This window comes from Teleopsis dalmanni, chromosome 1 (assembly GCF_002237135.1).
Source record: "Teleopsis dalmanni isolate 2A chromosome 1, ASM223713v2, whole genome shotgun sequence".
Taxonomy (NCBI): domain Eukaryota; kingdom Metazoa; phylum Arthropoda; class Insecta; order Diptera; family Diopsidae; genus Teleopsis; species Teleopsis dalmanni.
In genome coordinates, this window is record NC_051846.1 from 53,672,955 (window position 1) to 53,696,573 (window position 23,619).

The 23,619-nt window shown below is 29.8% G+C and overlaps 3 protein-coding genes across 7 annotated transcripts in view; 2 read left to right on the forward strand and 1 right to left on the reverse strand.

Moving 5' to 3' along the window:
* LOC119668050 (ubiquinone biosynthesis protein COQ4 homolog, mitochondrial) overlaps positions 1-23,619 on the forward strand; it is a gene marked incomplete in the record, with an annotated part of 441,748 nt that overhangs the window by 268,838 nt on the left and 149,291 nt on the right.
* LOC119668059 (MRN complex-interacting protein-like) lies at positions 12,692-13,549 on the forward strand. The gene is given in 2 exon segments (XM_038077436.1): positions 12,692-12,926; positions 12,977-13,549. Coding segments are annotated over 2 exon segments (516 nt in total). The 5' UTR covers positions 12,692-12,875; the 3' UTR covers positions 13,442-13,549.
* On the reverse strand, positions 13,107-20,788 carry LOC119668039 (zinc finger RNA-binding protein 2). Of its 5 annotated transcripts, XM_038077411.1 has the most exons (8): positions 20,751-20,766; positions 20,661-20,695; positions 20,344-20,454; positions 19,302-20,268; positions 18,818-19,243; positions 18,026-18,529; positions 16,251-16,453; positions 13,107-14,216 (listed from the first exon to the last, which is right to left on the reverse strand). In XM_038077411.1, the coding sequence occupies exons 4-8, from the start codon at positions 20,257-20,259 to the stop codon at positions 13,668-13,670; spliced, it is 2,640 nt and encodes an 879-aa protein (XP_037933339.1). In that variant the 5' UTR covers positions 20,260-20,268; positions 20,344-20,454; positions 20,661-20,695; positions 20,751-20,766; the 3' UTR covers positions 13,107-13,667. The 5 variants fall into 5 exon arrangements, with proteins under 5 accessions (XP_037933339.1, XP_037933340.1, XP_037933338.1 ...); XM_038077412.1 differs by lacking the exon at positions 20,661-20,695 and having other exon boundaries at positions 20,751-20,788; XM_038077410.1 differs by lacking the exon at positions 20,751-20,766 and having other exon boundaries at positions 20,661-20,737.

Consider the following 23,619-nt stretch of genomic DNA (forward strand, 5'->3'; position numbering starts at 1 on the left):
GAGTATAAGTGCACTAGCTCAAAACAGCTTCAACATAATTATATATTTATATATTTATTTATATTTATATATGCTTGTATTTATAAATATATTTTTATACATACTATATTTATGTATAATTTAGAGTAATTTTGAATATTTGTTAACTCACTTTATATTTAAATTCTTTACAGATAATAAGTGGTCGTAAAATGATTGCAGGATAATTGACTATATAGACAAAAATTATTATAGAAATCTCATTGTTTCGTAAGTAAATGAAAACTGAAGATATAATTATATGAAACTTAAGTATTGATTTATATATACTTTATATAAATTTATTTTAAATATAAAAAAATATTTAAGAAACTACACCAATGAATTGAATTTACGTCGATGCATAAAACCAAAAATTGTCTCTACGTTCATTTTAAAGTCATTTGGTTTATTGTTACTGACAATGAAAGCGCTTCTTAAATCCTTTCTTGAACTCTTCTTCTATATGGACGAATTAATTTTTATGTTAAGCTTGTCTGCAACCGTACTTTAAAATACACGAACTGCAATATGCGTGACTAGTTGATTTTTACTTTAAGATTTTCGTTTTTCGTTTTGGCTTTTGTGAACTTTGCATGGTTGGTAATCGTTTAGTTAATTTAAGCTAATTAATTATTATGTTTAAGATAAGATTTAAGTGAATAATTGCTTGGGTAAGGAATCTTAAGTGAATTGTGATAAGACTTTTGAAATTGAATAATTAATTTCATTTAATATGTTTAAAAGTTACAGTTAATTAAATATATAATATATTAAAACTAGATTTTAGTTTTTACAAAAATATTTCAATAATTGAATTATATATTCAATATTTCAATAGTATATAATTCAATAATATATAATAATAACTTTTTTACAGCAGTTATCATCGACTTATCTATGAAACAGTTCTCGTAGTATGCCAGTGTTCACTGCACAAAAGATCTTTTAGGTCGCAGTGCGTGCACAACCTTTCCATAATAATAATAAATACCAGCGTTTGAGGAACAAAATAATGCAATTCAATCATGCTTTACATAGTTTTTTTTAAATATACATAGCACTTATTGCTGACGATCATATATATATATATAGTTTTTATATAGTTGTTATACCCGCTCGATCCATTGTTGGACTTTTCTTAGCTTTAATATACTCGTATTATGTAAATAACTTTAAGTTTGCTGTTAAAAACTTTTATAAAATTCTACCGTTGTTAAGAAACTATTTTGGCACTGAAAACTGAAACTTAAATTCAATTAAAACACAGCGGAGTGTCGTTAATGATACACACCATTGTGTCCAATCAGGTATTTTTTAAGCGCAGATACCAGCGACCGATCAAATGCAGCGTTGGATTTAATTTATTTCCAGTAAAAAAAAAAAAAATTACAGCAACTAAAAATTCACATAAAATTAAATAAAACAAATAAACAGACAGACAATATCTCCAATGTGTGGCTGAAAGTCAGTCTCAAAGTTATTGATTCCGAATCTGTGAAAGTCAATGCAAAAGTCTGCGCTGCGCATTCAGTTATTGCATAAAAATGCAACAAAGCACGGCTAACGCTGAGTGTCTCGGTTAGGCCGCTATGACTTATGACAAGGAATTCGAAACAAATGTTTCCGCCACAAAACCTATATTGACCAAAGGAAGACAACTGCTGCCAAAGGTTGGCAAAATATTCCTTTTTCCTTTTTTTTTAGAATTCAGTCTTATTTTGCAGGCATACTTTTTTAGGCTGAGTATTTAACGCATGCTGGGGTCATACACTGTGGAACTGTTTGCTTTTATTTTTGTCCCGTTTTGGAAGGTTTTTACTTTATTTTCGATTTTAGCATCTTTTTTGCTAACAAGTAAATGCACTCAACAGAAAATGTACGTTAAAATACTTCATTTACGCATTTTAGCAATACACGCCGTATTGCCATGAGTATTTATGAGATTTGGTTTATTTACTTTTTATCTTTTGTTTTTCATAATTTATGATATTGAGAGAAGGTAACTCTCGGTGCGGTATACTACGTATATGTATTCGAGCAACACATTTTACAAGTGTTGCAAACTATTTCATAAACTTTTATGTTAATTTTTTTAAAAAATTAGAAATGTTTTGCAATTGAAAGTTTGGTTGATAGTTGCTGCGCAACTTAATCTTTTCTGCCTTCATGTTTGACAGAAAATCATGTCTTGCACACCTGCTCAGATTCCCTTAATTAATTATGCATAAATTTCTAACAAATTTGCATCTAATCTTATGTAAAACTTTTATGTAGACAAAATGTTACTCATTCTCAAATCTGCTCAGCTATTTCTGAAATAAATTACCGTGGAGGAATTGTGGAGGGAGTAAGTTAGATATTCAAATTTTAAATTGTATTGAAAATTGTTATATACTTATATACAAATCTTTTTATTATATACATAGACACATAACATAAATTATACAGATAATGGTGTCAAAAGATGAAATTTTTAATAGTTTACATTCTACTTTCATATATTAATTAAAACAAATTTCGCAAATACATATTACAATTAATAGGTTTTTCGAAAACTAATGTACAACAACAATAAAAAAATCATTTTTATATTATTTTAATTAGTTGAATTTTTGGCTGACCATATAGCTATTTCGAGCATTGCCAAATATCCATAATCATTGGGCTTGGAAATAATTCATGTATTTAATTATTTGTAAATAATTTATTGAGAGTACAAGTACCAGGAATAAAATTCGTGACCTGCCAAATTTGACTCTCAGAGTCAGTGCACCTAAACCAACTGAGCCCAAATACTTTTATGTTCACACATTTTTCTGAAGTTAATTTGTTGTGAAAAGTTTATTAACATATTCGCTTGTTGTGTTTATATTAGAATATAATTAATTAATTATATTTTTATTTTTATTTGTTAAATTTCAAAACTATTCTGTTTTAATAAAACTGTATGATTTAAGGAATGATTCCTTGATATCATTTACTTCCATGTTCCAAAAACGTGTTCTTTACAAAGTGTACTTGATTTGTTGATGACATTCATATTTTTATATCATACACAACTTAAAAAATGCTCCTAATACTAAATTGTTGCAATCTATTATAACATAAGATAATACAGCGATTAAATTAAAATGTTGACAATGATCGATGCTAACGATGGTTAAATGCTAAGATCGTAATTATAAAATTCCAGGTTCGAACTCGGGATTGCGCCTACTCAATCAGTGCAAGTATTGTAATTTTATTTCTAATAAAATCACGTTAAAATTATCATCCAATGTTCGAGTGTGCATGAGCACAGAGAGTCATTCAGAAATGTTCGAGCTGCATATTGTGTTCGACCATTTGTTGTTACAAATTTTTGTTTACAACAAAACGAAAATAAAATGAAATTTATTTGGACAGTGTGAGCATCTCTAAAAATTTGCTGTATTATATCGACTATCAACATACAACATGACGAATTGATAACCGTTCTTTACCAAAAGTCAAGAAATGTTTATAAAAATATTAGAATGAGGTTGGATGTTTTGAAATTTTTTATATAGATTTTATTAAAAAAAAGACTGTAATCAATAGACTGCTGATTATTTAATAAAATGCCACGTTTAAAGCTTAAAATGTCAGAAAAAAAAATATTAAATTAAATTAAAAATAAACATAAAAAAGAACAAATCAAATTTAACAATTAAAAATAAAAATATAATTAATTAATTAACTAATTCAATTATTCTACAGCTGGTTTATGATTTCGTTCTAATATATATAAACACAGCAAGTAAAATTGTTAATAAAAACTTTCATAGTAAAAGTAACAAAACTCCAGGAAAATATGCGAACAAAAAAATCAAGTACGGATTTGGATCAGTTGGTTAAGGTGCGCTGATTCTGAGCTTCACATTTGGCAGGACCCGAGTTCGATTCCTGGTACTTGCAGTCTCAAAAATAATTATTATTTACAAATAATTAAATACAAGAATTATTTCCAAGACCACTGATGATGGGTATTTGACAATACTCGAAACAGCTGTATGGTCAGCAAAAAATTCAATTAATTAAAATAATATAAAAAATAAAATTTTTGTTGTATTTCACTATTGTTCGGAAAAAAAAACCTCTATGAATTTGGAATAAAATTTAAATTTGTGTTTTATTTAGAAAATCCGGGTACTTTTTGAGCTGGAGGTATATATTACTTTATCCTGATACATTATTTATTGAGTCTTTACACAAAATTTTTGCACATAATTGGAACTATTAAATTATACTTACAACGAGTTTTATCAGAATTTTTTTCTACACCCATTTTAAAATTTCGGTGATTTTCAAACTGAGAATTATTTGATTCTAATTTTCGTTCACTTCTCCAACTCTTAACAGGCGACTGTTTTCTTCTGAAATTTATAAATAGATGATAATTATCTGTGTTTATTCTTCAATTAGTTCGTACACTTACTTTTGAGTAGTGAAAGTTCTGTCGGCAAATTTATTTGGATCTAGTAATTGATTTCGAAAGCAGATCACTGTACGGCGATGTATGCCTTGTCCAACCGAAAACGTACACAAATCGTACTGTTTACAAAAGTTCTCACATGTTTGATGAATAAGAAAGCGACGATAATTATTTACAGGTGGAAAAAGTAATATCCTTAAAAAAAATATATAATATAATTTATTTTTTAAATGTTTACTTTATTTTTTTTTCTTTATATTTACTAAATATATATAAGAATTACTGTTTTTTTACTAACCGCTTATAACATTATTATTCATACTATTACATCAGTTGTAATGTGAAAAAATTTAAATATTATTTTGTTATTATTCATCACTTAAAGAAAATTTGAACAATAGTGAATAGGTGAAGAGATAAACTATTTGGTGATTGCGAATAATGTGGTGTGCGCCTTACTCTGTGAAGCGAAAAGCCCGCAATAAAAACAGGTTAAGACGAATTGCAAAGCAATCTCAAGCTTGTTAAAACTGTAATCATTATTGTATAGAGGAGCTACACCAGTTTCACTTGTATGTTAGGTTCTCAAAGATTTACTAAAATTCATTAATTTTATCTATTTAATTAGAATATATCTTTATTATGGAAATAGTGTCATAGCTATGAAAGAACAAAATGGATGGAGTCATTTCTCATCTGCGAATTTCGATTTAATTAAAAAACTCAGGCAGATAAATAAAAAAGATATAAATATTTTTATATAAAATGTCTCTAGTAATTTATGGATATCGGCCTTATTTACTTGGATTGGTTATAGCAGACAAAATACTTTACAAAACGGATTTCAACTATTTTTTTGGTATATCATTTTTTATAGTTCCGTGAACTTCTTAATAATATGGCCTATATCAACATCACTGCTTGGTTGGTTGCAGTGGCAGGAATGTGGCATACAAGTGATTCTAACGCTTGCCCAATTCAACGATTAAATGCCATTTTATTATTACATTCCCTGTAAAAAACCTAAAGAGATACGTACTAAATCTATCCAGTTTATTTAAGTAACTTAACAGTCATTTTAATGCTTACCGAGGAACAGATAAACTCAAACTCAAAGAGTACTTTCCCAAAACCTGTTTCTTCTGGAAGCTAAAGCTGGGTAATGACATAGAAAATCATTGGTTGCTTATTTTCCCTGTAAGTTTCCACATTCTCAACAATGAATATTAAAAGAAATTTTTCTGCTTGAGTTCTCATACACCAATGACACGACAAGAGGACTGCGTATTTACACAATCTCATTTAAAAATTAATCAAAATCTAGTTATCTTTTATATGTAGTCCAAGTCGACATGGAAGTTATACATGAAAGGTAAATACTTCTTTTAACGATCTCGGGGAAAAAGATACGTGTACTTCAAGGGATATATTGAGAGAAGCACAAAACCAGGCCAAATCAAACCGTTTCAGTATTCATATATCCGGCAACACAAATGAGAATAATATCAATGGGTCTAGCACACCAATTTCCACTCTGCTGTTTTTAACTGGTATTGATTTTATGGTGAAGGATTGAAATGCTTCAAATATCGCTAGGAAGTTAATAAAAATAGCAACATAGCATCCGTTCTTAATACTGCAATCATGATTCGAGGGTTTCATCATGATTAAATCGTGGTTTACCTAGCTTGCAGGTTTTAACTACAAACTGACTAACTGGACGCAGTCCAAATTAAATCACTAAATAGGTGGGAGAACCGTGGAAATAAATACATACGTTCATAATCTTACCGGAGAAAGATTACATTTACTTTTATTAATATTTAATTAATTTATCTTTTGCAATTTTAAAAATATTAACGTATTAATTTTAATTGTTGCCATACAAAAATTATCTCATGTAATGCTTTACGGCACTGGATATGAGTTTTTTGAACCAGTTGTACAAAATAATATAAAGTAAAGTCTTTGTAAATTAAGTAAATTAATGTAAAATGTAATAAACGTTTTTAAACGTTTTAATTAATTTATTTGTGATACTTAAAAATACTGTCGTAGATTAGAAACATAAAGCGGGCCGCACAAATATGAGCCGCGGTCTGCATGACACCCGTGTGCCGTGCTTTGGATAGCCCTGTTATACACATACGAAAGAATAGATAGATCTTAATGTATGAGTACACAGGACGCGTGGTGAGGTGGATTTCCATCTTACTCAGATCCTAACCGGACATGGAATCCTTAAACATTATGATTAATTCGCCGAATACATGGCGATTGATATCGACCGCTGCTAGGAGGATCTTGACTCAACTTTGAGCCATTGAACGGCTTCAAGCCAGCGAACGCGCCACAAGAGAGGTCCTACGTAGGACAGTTACGAACTCAGGCGACATAACTAACGATTTGAGCTGATGCTCAGGACGCCTTTCTGACGTAATACCTAACGGAAGTTCCAGGAGGGACTCCAGGAGGATTCCAGGATTATTTTAGCGGATTAAAGTTTCGCACTGACTTAGGCTTTCGATGCTTTTGAGTAAGATAGAGACAACGAATATAGTAAGGTACGTACTTTATAGCGTTTTAAACCGGTTTTCATTACATTTACTTTTATAACATAAACTTTAATTTAAGCGAATAGATAACAATATTCTGGCTAGAATGTGCCTGATACGGTACCTGCTAGTGGAAAACGACTGAAGAATCAATTGACAAACGATCTAAAATCACTCGATACTCTCAACTAGCAATACTGGCTGACACAAGAGGTTAGCGGAGACTACTCATACATAAAGACTAAATAAGTTATAAAGTGAGTATATATTTAAGCACAATCTGGGGGAAGATTCAATAACAGAGCATCCAAAAAAAAATACTCTATAATTAATTTAAGAAAACTGTTCACTAAATCTAATGTAGCGTACAACTAATGTTTAATATGATTTTTTTATTGTGTTTTTATTAGTGAATCGATTGTTTTGGTAAGAGTCGCAATTGTTTGTCACGATTATGCGAATTAACGGAGTATAAAAATTTAACAATACACATGAACAGCGAATAGCGCAAAAACTAAAACAAAACAAAATTAGCAAAATGTTATAAGTTATGCAATAAAAATACAATATAGAAGCAGCATACATGATTATCATCAAAAAACTTAATTAACATACAAGACGTAAACAATTCAAGCCATGCAGAAGAAGAAAGAAAAGAGCAATACAAAGAAAATAAACCCAGTATTGCATAGTGCATATGGGTAAGATAACCGATTTACGGCTTCAGGTTTTTGCGGCATGTCTGCCATGGCAGAAACTACGTCAAGACGAAAAACTTGCTCGCTTGCAGCTCCGATGCAGAGTGCAATCAGAGGCTACGATGTGTAAGGAAGTTAAATGAAAACCGGTAACTATGTTAGTACGGGTATGAATGGGAATACAATGGTTCTGCTCATTTCCTGGTTCAGTTCAAGTTATAGTTATGAAATTTTTAATACAAATTAATTTGTTTACAATATATAGTGGATTATGTATATGAACTGATTAAAAAAAAAGAAATTAATATTAATTTAATGTTAGGTTTTCAATAGTTGTTAATTTAATTTCTTTGCTTTTTTACACTCATGTTTAGAGTATCTATCCATCCATAATAAACAATTATTTTGTATACAATAGATACCATTTGTCAAGACTTGAGAAATTGAAATCTAAATAATTTTTGTCAGAGTACAACACAATTGAATCAAAGTATTAAATTTGTATTTTTTAAAATATTTTATTCTTTAATTAAATTTCTGTCGAAACCAATGACGTCAGTATTGATATAGCTGGTTTTGTGTCTTACGATAATCTTATAATCTAATAAAACATATTCTATCTAATGTCAACATTTAAAAAATAAATAAATTTATATTTTAATTTATTAAAACAGTTTTATTTAACTGATTAATCCCAAAAATGCTATTAAAACAGGTTGCCGTCATAATATTAAAATATGAGCCCATCAGTTAAAATTTAATTTATGAAATTTTGTATAACTAATAGATATTTTAGTATATAAGTCCTTTCGGTATCACTACATTTCAGTGGAATCAATTATAGCAGCTCTAATTCAATCCAAGTAGGCAGTAATGTAGCTTAACTTGTGTCGTGTGAATAGACTATAACTTATTTTTTAATATTAACAAAAATAATTAATTCAATAATTAAAAAAATTCATTCAATTATTCTATAGCTGGTTTATGATTTCGTTCATATATAAATTCAACAAATGAATTTGTTAATGAACTTTCACAGTAAATTAGCAAAACCCCAAAGTGCGATCATCCAAGTCAACATACAAGGCTTTGGGTTAGTTGGTTAATGAACGCTGACTCTGAGCTTCAAATTGGGCAGGTACGAGTTCAAACCTTGGTACTTGCAGTCTCAAAAAATTAATTACAAATAATTAAATCCAGAGTACATATTTGGCAATAATCGAAACAGCCAAAAGTTAATAAATATTCAAATAATTAATATAATACTCCAAATAACTGTATTGACCACACAAAAATTCAATTAATTAAAATACAGTCAAACTTCCATAACTCGAAGTCTAATTTTGCAAAGAAAAGGTTCGACTTATGGAGACTTCGAGTTAGAGAATTTTTTTATTTTTGAAAGAAACTAGAATTTATTTATTTATTTGCAATCAAATAAAGCACAGAAATTGTAATGAAGTATAATATTCATTTTCAGTAAAAAGAGATTCCACTTTATTCATACTCTTATCGCTATCAGTTTGTTGTATCATTCGTTTGGAAATATATATTCAGAATTTTGAATGAGTCTTCTATTTCATTCTTGGAAGGCTGATAAACAATTACATCCACGGAACCCTTATCATCATTTTCCGTTGCGCTTAGAATCGGATCCACTAATTCAGAGCTATAATGCTCAATATTATCGTCATCTGTAGAAAAGTTTGATGTACAAATTTCATTGTCAAGCTCAATATAATCATTAAGAGAAACATAGAAAGTTATTTTATTTACTTTAAACCACGCTGCCAGCGACTAGAAAAATTAAACATTTGTTTTGGAAAAAGGGACTTCCCCTAACACCAGAATGGATTCATACTTAAAACAAATATTCGACTTATAGAATACACTTTCTCATATTCCTTCGGCACGGAACAAAATTTTTGTTCGAGTTATAGAAGTTCGAGTTATGGAAACAGAATTGTATGTAATTTGCTCTCTGAAACCTTGGTGCAATGACAATAATTTATTATTCAATGACATAATTATTCAATGACAATGGTTCTAAGAATGGCGTGGTCTACATTCCGGAGCAGCTCCTCGCCAGCGACTACCAAGTGTTGTTTGACACCTCTCAAAAGGAATTCACAAGCAGGTCCCAGCGGGTAACGACATTCAATGTTAATAATTTAATATTAAAATACACATGAGACATAAAAATATTTGTAATTTGGTAATCTGTATATATACAGATTATATATACAGGTATATATCTTTATACCTTAAAACTTTCAATGAATGCAGTGAAACTATATATAAAACTATTCTATATGTTAAAATTTAAAGCAATGATAAATTCAAACGAAAATACTTTTCGCGCTTAAACGTTACAGTCAACCAAATGTAACAATATTTACACAAATTAACATCTAATAGGCATTTACTAATAGAACCCCCCACTTGCTGTCGTGAGTGGTTCTAGTACCCTACATGATATTACAAATTCACTACAAATCATTATTTCATAAAATATCAAATTTTTTAGTTGACATAGCATAGACCATTAGAAATTTTTCATTTATTAGTATGTTGCTCTCAAAAAAGGCGCAATATACTTGCCTCAGTTAAATAGAATATTATTGAGTAAGCTTTCTTTACAACAACAACAACAGCAGCAACTTACCCATTACAGTGTCGTTTCTTCAAGAAATATTCAATGTCACAACCAACTTTGGAAACAAAATCTTCGTCTGCAATTTGCATTTGAGTTTAAATAGTTTAATTTTACTGCTATCACAAATCGAAAAATTTATCCAACCTTAATAAATGCATTGAATTAATTAGACTGTTATATATGTATACTGTTTTACATATTTTGTTCGTTTTTTTTTCAATGTCAAAGACGCAAAAAGTAAATAATTTTATTATATATTTGTAATAAAGTATAGTTTATATAAGCGTTTATAACGTTATGACAATATTTAAAACTACAACGGTTTAAAACATGAAAAGCCAAAATATTTGCAATATTTGCTAATCGAAACTATGATCATGTTAAAAAAAAATTTTTTGACAGAACATCGTTGTAGACTTCGCATGTCAAAGCACAACACTAAACTTTATATATATATAAACAGAATTTGTCGTTGATTAGTATAACACAGCTAAAATTATATAAACAAAACGTTTAACACAACTTTAAATTAATTATATTCACACTATTACCGTATTAATTTTCGCAATAAGAACGCTCAAAGAGTTAGGAAGAACTTTGGAAGTACTGAGTTTTGTGTTAAGTTAGTTGCGTTTAATGTTCTAGGCAAAATGACAGCTTTGAGTTAAAAACATGTCAAAATAGAAAAACGTTTTCAAATGTTAATTAATTGTTAATTATTATAACAATTACATATATTTTTATTAAAAGTTATTAAATCAGACATTTCGAAACGGTTTTTATGCATTTCATTATATATTTTTTATTTTGTTTAGAGTTAAAAACTAAATACATATGTATTTGATGTAGGTTTATAAAATTATTTTAAATATATGCTATATATTAAATATGTTATAATATATTCCCAAAAATAATATAGTAAATAAGTTACAGTTTATTTATATGCATTATACAATTTTATATAAAATTAATTATATTTAAATTGAATAAATAAATTTTAAAATCAATATTTTATACATAAATTTATTTATAAATATTGTGCTATATATATAAGCACAATGAAAGTAATGTAATATGGCATTTCCACTGGCCTCAAATGTCTCATTTTGGTCAAAAATCAAAAACGAGAAGCAAATGATTCTATTTTGTATACAAAATTTCAAGCGCAAGTGAGATCCATTGGATCTCATTCTGTATACATGTGTTCCAACGAGGTTAGAATGAGTTTTAAATATGTTCCAAATGCAAATCGATACATGGAACATACCCTAAATAAAATCTTTTCATGACATTTTGACAGTCTGAGAAAAATGTTTCTGACATACTTACAAAAACAAAAAGGTAAACAAATGTTTGGTGGTTGCATTTCCTTGAAAATGATGCAGCTCTTTTTGGTACATCTGCTTCCCAAAAATAAATTAATCGAACCTAAAAATAAATTTGTCTTCATTTTTTATTTCACCAGACTTTTACTTAAAAACCATGGAAAGAAACATAATGTGTGAGATAGACACATTAATTTTTAATAACATTTAACTAGATAATACTGTTGTAAACTAATCAAAAACGCTGCAGCAAATAATAAATAAATAAATTTAAAATACAAACTAAGAAATGGGAGAAAAATGTAACATCAACATGAGATATCATATACATGATATCATATAAATTATTAAAATTAGTTAAAAAAAAAAAAGAAAGAAAGAAATTTAAAATAAAAATAAATTTTTAATATTTTTCTTTTGTGCTAGTATTCGCTTGAGAAGTGCAAACACTTAAATTTATTTTTGCAAAAAATGCTGACATGTTACTTATTCACACAGCACAAATTTCAATAAGATTACAATCCGATACCATGAAATCTTATAACCACAATTATTATTGAATCATTATTTAAAATAAATCAAGTTAATATCAAATTTATAATTCACAAATTTAATAACAAATTGTAAATATGAATTATGAACTTGTGAATAAAATTTAATATTGTGAATAATTATCGTCAACTAAGGGAAAATCAAATAAGATATTTAAATTTAATTATAAAACCAAATATATTAAAAAAAGTAGTTTTTAATTGAGAATTTTTTGAATAAAAATGAATTACAAGAAAATTTGTTTTTTTTTAATAAATCGAATTGTTGGCAGCCTTTTTATTTACGAGTTCAACTACAGATCAAAATATGATTAAATTAATGTATGCTCTCTGAACAAATTTCAATAAAGCGAGCTGAAATAGCAAAATTACAATTGCTTGTGGGAATATTATATTCGATAAGTATATTACTTAATATATACAGCATTACAATGTCGTTGACGCCTCAACAATTTTTTGTTTACACATTAATTTAAAGCGAGTAAATTTACTCGCTACATTGCAGCTGATAGCATTTTGGATTTAAGTGCAGCGCCAAAAGTCAAAATTAGCGAAACCGGCAAAAGATTTTATTTTCACCGTTTTTAATAATTAAAAGTTAAATATATAAAATAAAATGCCGCAGGAAATTCGGGTTGTGTTATGCTTTGATTGCAACATGTACCAGGTAAAATGAAACTACATTGCACATGCACGAGTTCTAAATATATTGTTTAGGTCGATATTGTGTAGAAAACAAATAAATGGCAGTGTAAACTTTGCGGTGCTAAGCAATCCTTAAAAAAAGAGTTTTATCGTGGCTCAGGTGGAGACTGCCGTTTAAAAGCACAAGAGCTAAATATGGATAAAGGGCGTGCCACTGAAGAAGTCGAGAATGAAGTTTTGGAATTTTTACAAAGTGATGATATTGATTTTATTGCAATGGAAAACACGCCGGAAGACTTCTTAGGACAACAATCACAACAAGAGAACAGCGAAAGGGAAAATAAATGGAGCTGTTATGTGGACGAGACTAATGCAAATAGTGACTTTAATACGAGCTATTGTGACACAACTACATTTCATGGAAATCAAAATGCAACCGAAGCGTCTTCCTCGTCTAAAAAACGTGGGATTGAAAGTAGAGCCTCTGACCTCAGTTCTAGCTGTAAAAAGAACTCCAAATGGGATGATTATTTATAAATATATAAACGATTACATATATATTTTATGTTGTCATAAAATTATTTATTGATTTCTAAATTCTAATAAAATTCAATTGTTATGTGACATGAAATAGTTTCTCACAAACTAATGGTTATTATTAATTCATTAAAAATTTTCAAATAGCTTTTTGTTTTTCCAACTGGAAAATACATATTATAAATTTCAAATATTATTAATTTAAATAAGTCAAAGTTTAGCTGCTTTAAATATTATCTTTCCTAGCAATCTTTTCATCGCTAATGATGTCATCTATATCAGCATTATCACCATCCCCACCAACACCTCCTTTACCAGAGGAACGTCTACGTTTACGATTTACACGCCATGGACGAATTGGGAATTTCATTGCTGGTAATTGATCCATACCTAAGACCTTATAAATTTGTCTGAATGCAATATAGCGTAAGAATAATTGCGCTGAAACTGTTAAATCTTCACGTTGTTGTTTAGTTAAATTATTTAATGCATCTGTTGGTTCTTTCTCGCAAGGATCCAAAAGACCAGGTCCATTAATAAGGAAACCCGATGCCAATGCCTCCATTATACGACGCATGCAATCGCCTGGAGATATAGGCATACCAGCTGACGAAATTACTTTCTCCACTAATAATTCCAGAGACCATTGTGGTAAAGCGTTCCAAGATTGAACACGCTGACAGAGATCACGTAGTATACGTATAACCATAACACAAGATTGCAAGCCAGTAGCACGTGCCTGAAACCATTTAGCATGACGCAATTCAGCCAAAGCCTAAAAAATATATTAATAAATTTAAATTTTTATTTAATTTTTTTTAATTTAATCTAAAAAAATAACTAATTCATTTCTGAGAGCAAACCACAATATCAAAGTATGATTGTTTACTTTAAACATAATTGTATGTTAAGAAAGAGCTAATTGTTTTCATAAAATGGAGATACAGATTGTTAAAGTGTATGGAAAAAAAAACGTTTTATCCAAATAGCTTAAGTAGCATAGTCTGCATTTGAATAAATATTAAAACTAGATCTTCTGCTCTGGAGATGATTAACGTTATTTTTGAATACAGCTGAAGTGAAATAAATATTTCGGTAATTATGAATAGGGCATGATGCATTAGTTGATCAATAGATCTAGTGCCACGAACAGGTTCCAAGCAAGGCCGGACCAACGTCCCAGAGTCGTCGTCACAAGCGACAACCAAGTGTCATTCGATACGTCCCGAAAGGACAAGGAAATCTCAGCGGGTTACAATAACAATGTCACGAACAGGTAATGTTCGAGCCTACCAAAATCGATAAGATTATACAATACAAGAAATCATCTCGGCGATGTTCACAGAAAACTGTTGTACATGAACTAATTACTCTTCATAATCTAAGTATTTGATTATAATAAATATTTAATATCTATTTAATAAGATCTTCTGTTCATGAACTAAATATATATTTATATAATTATAATAACTCCTGTACATAAACTAATTATTATTAATAATATATATTTTTCTATAATGAATATAAAATATTTATAATAAATTTGATTTTAATGTTAATTATGACGACGTGACTATTTTACTTAATAGAAACTATTGTATTTAATAGAGAGGTTTCAAACAGTACTGAATTTCATCAACAAACATTTTTATTTATTTGTAATTAATTGAATTTTTGGGTGACCATACAGATGTTTCAAGTATTGTTAATTACCTATCAACAGTCGTTTTGGAATAATATTAACAAAACAATTGAAGATGTAGAATAACATTAGCATGACCGTCTCTACACAGGAGAGAATAAATAAAATAAGTAAAATGCCATAAGTAATGCCTCTACAAGAGAATACTATTGAAATATTTAAAAATAACTATAATCAATTCAATTATTCTACAGCTATTTTAAAGTTTCGTTCCAATATAACACAGCAAGTATATTTGTTAATGAACTTTCACAACAAATTAACAAAACTCCATGTTCGAACATACAAGATAGGAAGGGGCGTCAGTTGGTTATTGAACGCTGACTCTGAGCTATAAATTTGGCAGGGTACAGTTGAAGCCCTGATACTTGTAGTCTCAAAAAATTATTTATTAATAATTAAAAACAACAAATAATTCAAAGACCACTGATGATGACTATTTGACAATACTCGAAACAGCTGTATGGTTAACCAAAAGTTCAATTATAGATAAATAAAAATATTTGTTGTTGCAATTAACTATTGTTCGAAACCTCTATATAAAATATATATTTAATTATAATAGCAGCTTTAAATGATTCTTATTATTCTTAACAATATTTTATATTTATTTATTAATAGAATTGTGTTGTGGGTTTTGATTCGACTGTTAAATATTTTGTTTGAACTTGTGTTTTCAAATAAAGCTGTAATTTATAAGCATGTTCTAATTTAAAAGCGTGCCAAGTGCTTTACTTAGTGTCACTTAAAAACTAAATAGTGACAAAAAAACATGGATTAGTCATTGCTTTTAATCTGACAAACACGAGTTCTAAGTCGGGCACTTGCAGTCCAAACAAATTTTATACGGACTATAAACAAATAAAAAAGAAATTCGAATATTTTGTGAGACCACTCATGATAAGTACTTAGCAATATTTGAAATAGCATTGTGTGGTCAGCCAAATTTCAATAAATTAACTAAAATTTTTGTTGTTGTCTTTTGATTTATATTTGAACCCTTCTAAACTTTAAATAGTTTATTTTCATCAAAAGATGCGTCACTTTCGGCGTCAGAAAGAATAAATTAACGTTAAATATTTTTATTTTATCATATAGTTTACTTACCTTAAGACATGGTTCCCTTGGTAAAAGAGAAGCATCGCCCACTCCACCATTTGCAGTTAACTCATCTACAGGTTTCTTTCCATCCGGCGTCTCGCGTAATAATGGAGAAGTCAATGCTATTTTAACAGATACATTTTCATCTTTAACAATAACTGCTGACTCATCTATTGCCACATTTACAGTATATTCGACTGAGTTTTCGCCTAAAATTAAATAGACTCTCACTCAATTGTACCAATTAAATATATATTATTTATATTATTATATTATTCATTTTAAAAGTTATATTAATATGTGTATAGAGTTATCCATAGGTTATTTTTAATATAGTGGGTGAAAAGTGACAACCACTCAAAATGATTATTTTTCGCAGGGGGTGTTATGAATAAAGTAAACCTACCGCTTTCGAAAAAATATAATTATTTTGAAAGTTATTGGCAAAAGGGTGTAAGTGTATATGGCTTCACTTTTGCGGATTAAAGCCTCCCATTTTATTAAAAGGCACCAAGCATGTTTGTCACTTTTACCACTTTAATCTCTGGTTCACCTATTTGTAAGCAGAGTTGCAAACTATAAAGGTGATTGCCATTTATAGGAAGCTTTTGCATCTCTCTTTACGCAGTCATATAATATAATTTAACATAAAAACTTTGACCGAAATTTAATGCAAATTAACGCCTTTCAAATAAAATACAAAATAAATAATTCAATAATTCAATAATAACAACATGTGTGTACAAATACAACATATAAAAAATATATAATATATTCATAAATATAATGCAAAAGGAAAAATTTGAAAACTCCTTTGATGTCTGGCGCATAATTGTCATTTCTATTTCGGTCACAATTTCCACGATTTTATTTATTTTTCATTCATTGATGCACACAAAACCACTCTTTGTTCGAAAATCAATAAAAATTCCACATCAAATTAGCAATGAAAACAATTTCCAAGTCTTCTAATTTTGTGTGATCAGTTGTAGAGACCTTATAATTGTATTCAAAGGACTTTATTTATACAAAGTTTTTGGAAAAAAGTATTTGCAATTAATGCAAACGAAGGCTAAAATGCCGCGGATATACGCTCGCTGAAGTTATTTTCGAATGAAGAAAGCTTAGCTTAAACTTTGTGTAAATATACTCCTTTGGTACTGTCCGCTCGCTTAAAGTCGGTTTACATTTTACCATTATTTCCAGTCCAGCAACAAAACAGCAATAAACTACAGAAGCAAGAGATATTATGAAGAAATACGTACACAGATCGCTAGAATTTAACCACATACGGATATCCTGTGAAAAAGAGCTGAAAACACCAAATACGATTTATTTTTGCATTAAGGCATGAGTGCTATAAATTCCACCACAATTACTACTTTTTCCATACAAATTGCCTATCTTTATTAAAGTATTTATTTAGTTAGCTTTTGCTTATTATTTGCTTATGCTTATTTGCTTGGATCAGTTCGAAAAGTTAAAATAGTTGCAGAAATTTATATAAATTCTAAGTAAATAAATAAATATTTTATCATGTTTTGGCTTAATTCAAAATGGGGTTAATCGCGTGTTTTATTTAAACATTGAAGAGTATTCGCGATTAACCACTAATTTCATTAACTTTTTTAACATCAGGTTATTTATACTCTTAAGCTATTTCTTTGGAAAAAGTTGCCACAAGGGCTTACTATATTACAAATGTTCTATAAACACCAATAAAGTTTTTATTTTGTGCTACTTTATCGATCGTTAAAACACAAAAAATATGCTCAACATACCTGCAACTTCTTTAAGTTTCGCTGGTAGTTCAGCAGCAACACGCTTCAATAGGCCAATAGTTGGTTTATCTGAACATAAAACCACTAACTCAACGATATTATCACCTTGTAGTAATAATCCTTTAGCTAGGCACCCAACACGCATAACTCCTTTTAAAATACGAATATTTCCAGAGTCTGCTTCCTTTTGAAATGATAACATTTGATTGTCGCGACCATCCTTCATTTGAGTATTATCATACTTTTCTTTCTTGGCACTAATACCATTTTCATCTGGGTTTTCTGCCAAGGAATCTGATACAAACTTTAATGCTCTTTCAGTATGTGAAACAATACGTTGAATTGTTTGCAGTTCTTCTTCTTTAGGATAAATTTCAGCATGTCGTGCAATTGCATGACGGTCATCAGTACTTTCAGGACGGCGTACATTAGCTCCACCTGGTATCATTCCATAGAATGGTGGTGGTCCATTACCCATGCGACCACCGAAACCGCGTTGAGATCCTAATTGTGATAGTAAAAATATTATAGTTTACTGTAAAATATAAATTCTAAAGCCAGCACAACTGTTACACACACAAAATGCACATAAAACGCATATCTGCATATTTTTCTTTATGCTTAAAACTCCAGCTTTTAGAGCTTTGTCACTGTCACGGCCTCATAACCATATCATAGTTACCACAGAGGTAGCAGAACATTTTTTTTTTAAAATGGAGTTTTATTTCGATATAAAAATCCATTTTCGTGCAAAACGTATGTTAACACTATGCTTAAAGTAAAAAATTTTACCTGCAAAACTACGTGCCAACCAATTAGAATAATCGTATTCATCATCATACTGAGATCTACGCCTTTGTTCGTCACCCCAATACATGCCACCGCCTTCATGTTCATCATTAAATCCACCATTTCCACTACGGTGAGAGTGCATTAGTGCTCGTTGAGCGCGAGCTTCAGCTAAACGCCTCTGGCGCGGTGTGGGTTTAAAGTCAACAACCAAATCTGGTTGCACTTTTCGTTTATATTGCAAACGATGTCGTCTGCCTTTCATATGCATCTCTTTGGCGTTCGGATCATTAAACTTACAATCACATAATTTACAATTGAAGCTAAGTATTTTACCCTCCTCATCTTTAATTTCTTCAATATATTCACCACCAACAGGCTTTATGTTGTCAGTGTTTTCACCAATGCTATCAGCATTTTCTTGATTATCTACAACTCAAAATATTTCGTCACTTAATATTCATTAGTATGTATTTATAATACTTACCTTCAGTTTCTGCTTCATTTAAACTTTCAGCTTTATTACTTTCACCTTCAGCACCTTCAGCTGCACCGCCAGCCGCTGGTACGAAATTAATTTTAGTCATTTTTTTGGGTTCATCAGAAGGTATAGGCTTTCCGAGTTTCTGGTGCAATTTTACAACTTTTTGGTGTTTAGCACCACGTACATGAGCAGCATAAGCGTCAGTACCAGTACAGGTAACATCACATAATTCGCAATGATAATTATTACCACGATTTTGAACTGTTGTCTGCGCGCTAGCTTGCATTTTTAATGATGCTTCACGTTTCTTATGCTTTTGACCTTCCAAATGTTCGCGATAAGTTTGTGGGCCAGCACAAGAAATTTTGCATACTTCACAATAGTGTAACTGTTGTGGACGCGGAGGTGGTTTAGCACGACCACGTGCTGCTCCTCCTTTGCCATTGCGATATTGCGGCCAACCAGCAGCAGCAACATTTGGTTTAACTGCTGTACCTTGTGCAACATACATGGACGCTGCACTATACAAAGTGGCATCATAACCGGGATATGCAGTTGCCGCGGCGGTTGTAGCAACAATTGGTGTTGCTGATTGTTGTTTGGAACTATTTTTGTCCTTGGTTGCTGATTTTACTCCTGCATTTATATTTTTCACAGGCGGTGCTGAATAATGCGTTTTACTCACTGTTACTGCTGGAGCAGTGGCGTAGCTGGACGGTGCTTGTTGATAAAATGTTTTGCTAGTATCATATGATTGCATTGTTCGATTGTATTCAGCGTAACCATATCCACTAGCACCCGAAGCACCGGCCGCTGCATACCCTCCTTGTCCAGCAGCAACAGCAGATTGATAAGCAGCCGCATTAGCGTACGTAGCATTGGTAACTGCAGGATAGGTTACCTGTCCCGCATTGTACTGCGTTCCACCATAACCAAAACCAGTGTAATTATTATTTGCCATATTTAGTATCTAAATTCATTTATCAATAGAAAAATCAATAATTGTTAGTATAACACCCACTTTTAAAAGCACACTTATACCTACCAACAAAACACGAACTCCCAACCGGTGCCGGTAGGGTAAGGGATATTCCGAATATTTTATTTATTTTATTATTGCACTGACGTCAATAGTATGCGTTAAACACAATTAAATCTAGAAAAAATCAGACAAATATTGTAAAATTTATACAACTCATTCCATTTTAAATCTTTTTCACATGCTTTTTCTTCATTAAAACAATTTACACTGCTTTTTTCACGTTTTTTTATCATTTAAATTGTTAGCTTACATTTAAAATCAATAAACTTGCATTTATTAAATATTATTTTAATTTTTCACGCTAAATGCTACTAACATACATTTAAAGGTTTTTCTCCAACAAGCGACAAAAAATCTGCAGAAGAAAAATTGACTGCACGCATACGATACGATAATAATCGATAACTTACGTGATAGTGCAACTGTCAAGTTGTATGTTGAAAAAACACAGGTTTTTTTGACAGATGAATTTTTTTAATTATATATGTTAACAGAATTTATATTTTAAAAACATATATACAAAGATTGTAGATAGTTCGATTACGATTTCTTATACAACACAATTTGTTAATAAATTTTTTTAAAGTTTAATATACTGAGTTTACTTCTCCAAAAATTGGTCTTTGAAATAAATTTCCTACATTAACAACACAAACAAGAAATACACTATATTTATACTGTGAGATTAATACGACTTTTACATTGTGTGAACAATGAACATGAACAATATAAATGAATAATTGTGCAACATCATTTTTGAGTTTCGACATAGATTTATGTACGTCTATGTTAGAGCGCAGGGCTGATGTAATGACTCCAAAATTTTTAAGAGTTTTTCATTAAAAAAATTTCTCCTGAGTCCAATTTTAGAAAATAATTATAAAACCAGCAAAGTCTATATCTTTGGCAAACATAAGCATCTAAAGTGATAAAACGAGATATATGGTTTGGACTGGGCCAAGTACCTAATACTACGTTTACTTAAAATGAAAAAAAAAACATTTAATATAAATTTAATAATTAGTTCTTTAACAAAAAATTTACAAATTTTAGTTATAATTATAAATAAAACAAATAAATAAAAATTTCACTCAGACATTTTCAAATTTTTAATATTTTTTTTAAATAGATTTTGATAATCTGTTCTTCTAATATCGTAAAAGAATTTACTTTAATGTACTGTTAATCTCACAATATAAACGTAGTATTAGGTATTAGGCCCACCCCGAACCATATGTCTGGTTTTATAGACTTTGCTGATGAGCCTTGGTATAAATATAATGTGCATTTCACGCTATTTAGGTTCACATAGAGCGTTTTTGATTTTAGTCGCGTCTTACGACAAGCGTTCCTTACCATGGCCCTGTATTTACATGCCCATATGGGAGACGTATGATATATGCAACACAAAAGTAAGAAGAAATGTATATTGTAAACAATTGTGATATAAAATAGTTTTACTTTTTCGCCTTAATCATACTATGTAAATCTGTTGTAATTTAAATTGGTAGCGCATTATTTCCTAAGATTTAAAAATTGAAAATATAATTTCATTAAAGGTTACTAAAAAATACAATACTGTAAAATGGTAGCAAAAATCTGCACTCAAAAGATTTTGGCAACACTTTTTAAATTGCGAAATGCGCCTTTCACAGCTTGAAAATGTAAATTGTAAACAAAGTGAATTCGTCAAAAATGTTTATTTTAAATATATAAGAAGTTTTTAAATAAATGTAAATAAAAATAAAATGGAAGAAAAAAGTAAGTTGCTTTCATCACTTTATAGTTTATCAACTATAACGTGATATACCATTTTCAGAATACATTAAACGTAAGGAAAAAGCCGCAAATGATGGAAATCTTGAACAATTGGCAGTCAGTTGCAATAATTTAGGTGATTTCTATAATCAACATGGCAAGTATCAACAGGCCGCACAAGAGTATCAGCAAGAAGCGGAGCTGTATGAGCGGCTACATAAAAAACTCGAAATGGCAAAGGCACATCGTATGATCGGTGAAATGTGTATGCTATTAAGCGAATTTGATAACGCTAAGCAACATATAAACACATATTTAAGTAAGAGTTTTTGTGTATATAAATTACGAAAAAAAGATGTAATAATTAAAGATATTTATTAGAAATTGTTAAAAATTTACACAACAAAGTAGAGGAACAACGTGCGTATGCCACATTAGGCAGAGCAGAGTTACTTTATGGACAAAGTCTTAGTGAAACTTCATCAAAAGGTGGTATGGACCAATTGAAACAAGCTGAAAAAGCATTTCTAAAAAGCTTGCTTCTTACTAAAGAGTATGTAATTAATTTATTGCTATATATATAAGTTATTTATATTAAATAACTATCTGGTCGTTTCAGACTATCTGGTCAGATAACGAAATTAGAACAGTTGGATATGCAGGCTCGTTGTTACTTGAATATTGGCGTTGTTAAGGAACATATGGAAGATTTTGAAGAATCTATAACTTATATAGAAAAAGCTATCAAAATCAGCGTATCAAATGACATTTTCGAATTGACACATTTATGTTATATATCGATGAGCTTGCTTTATTTTTATAAAAAGAATGACGCGACGTTAGCGTTGCGTTATTGTAATTTGGCACTCGATATTGCAAAACGACTACCGAATAAAGTTAAAAGAATATGTGAAACGTTGATTACGAAATCGGAAATATTAATTAAAGAAGGTGATTTTGCAAGCGCAAAACAAATATTGACAAAAGCCTACAAGAAAAATACGCCTGATGAAAATGATCGTAATACTATCGAAAAATCTTTACGAGTTGGTGAGTTAAATTTTTTATTGTATTAGTATTTTTTTTTTTTGCGAAAAGCCTGAGTCCATATGTTATTGTTTCCATAATTTTAATTCGCTTATATGTATGTAATATAAGAATTTACGGATATATTTTTGATGAACATATCGCACACCCTCTTCAAAAGAAGCACATTGGTGATTTTTATTCCAATTACTTAAAAAGGTAAAAGAATATTTTTTATAGACGAAGGTGTTTGTAGCACGGTGACATATATTATCGTTTCTCTAAAACGGATTAATGAATATTTTAGAGGTCCTTTTAGAGGGACGAAACGAATCTATCTAATGATATATACCAACAGCCTGTATATACTTTTAAATTTCAACTATTATATTAATTTAAGAGATAAACATATAAAATTTTGTACATTGTTGACTCCAGAAACGACTTCAAATTTATATTGGAATGTTCGAAATTGGACTTAAAATTGCCATAAAA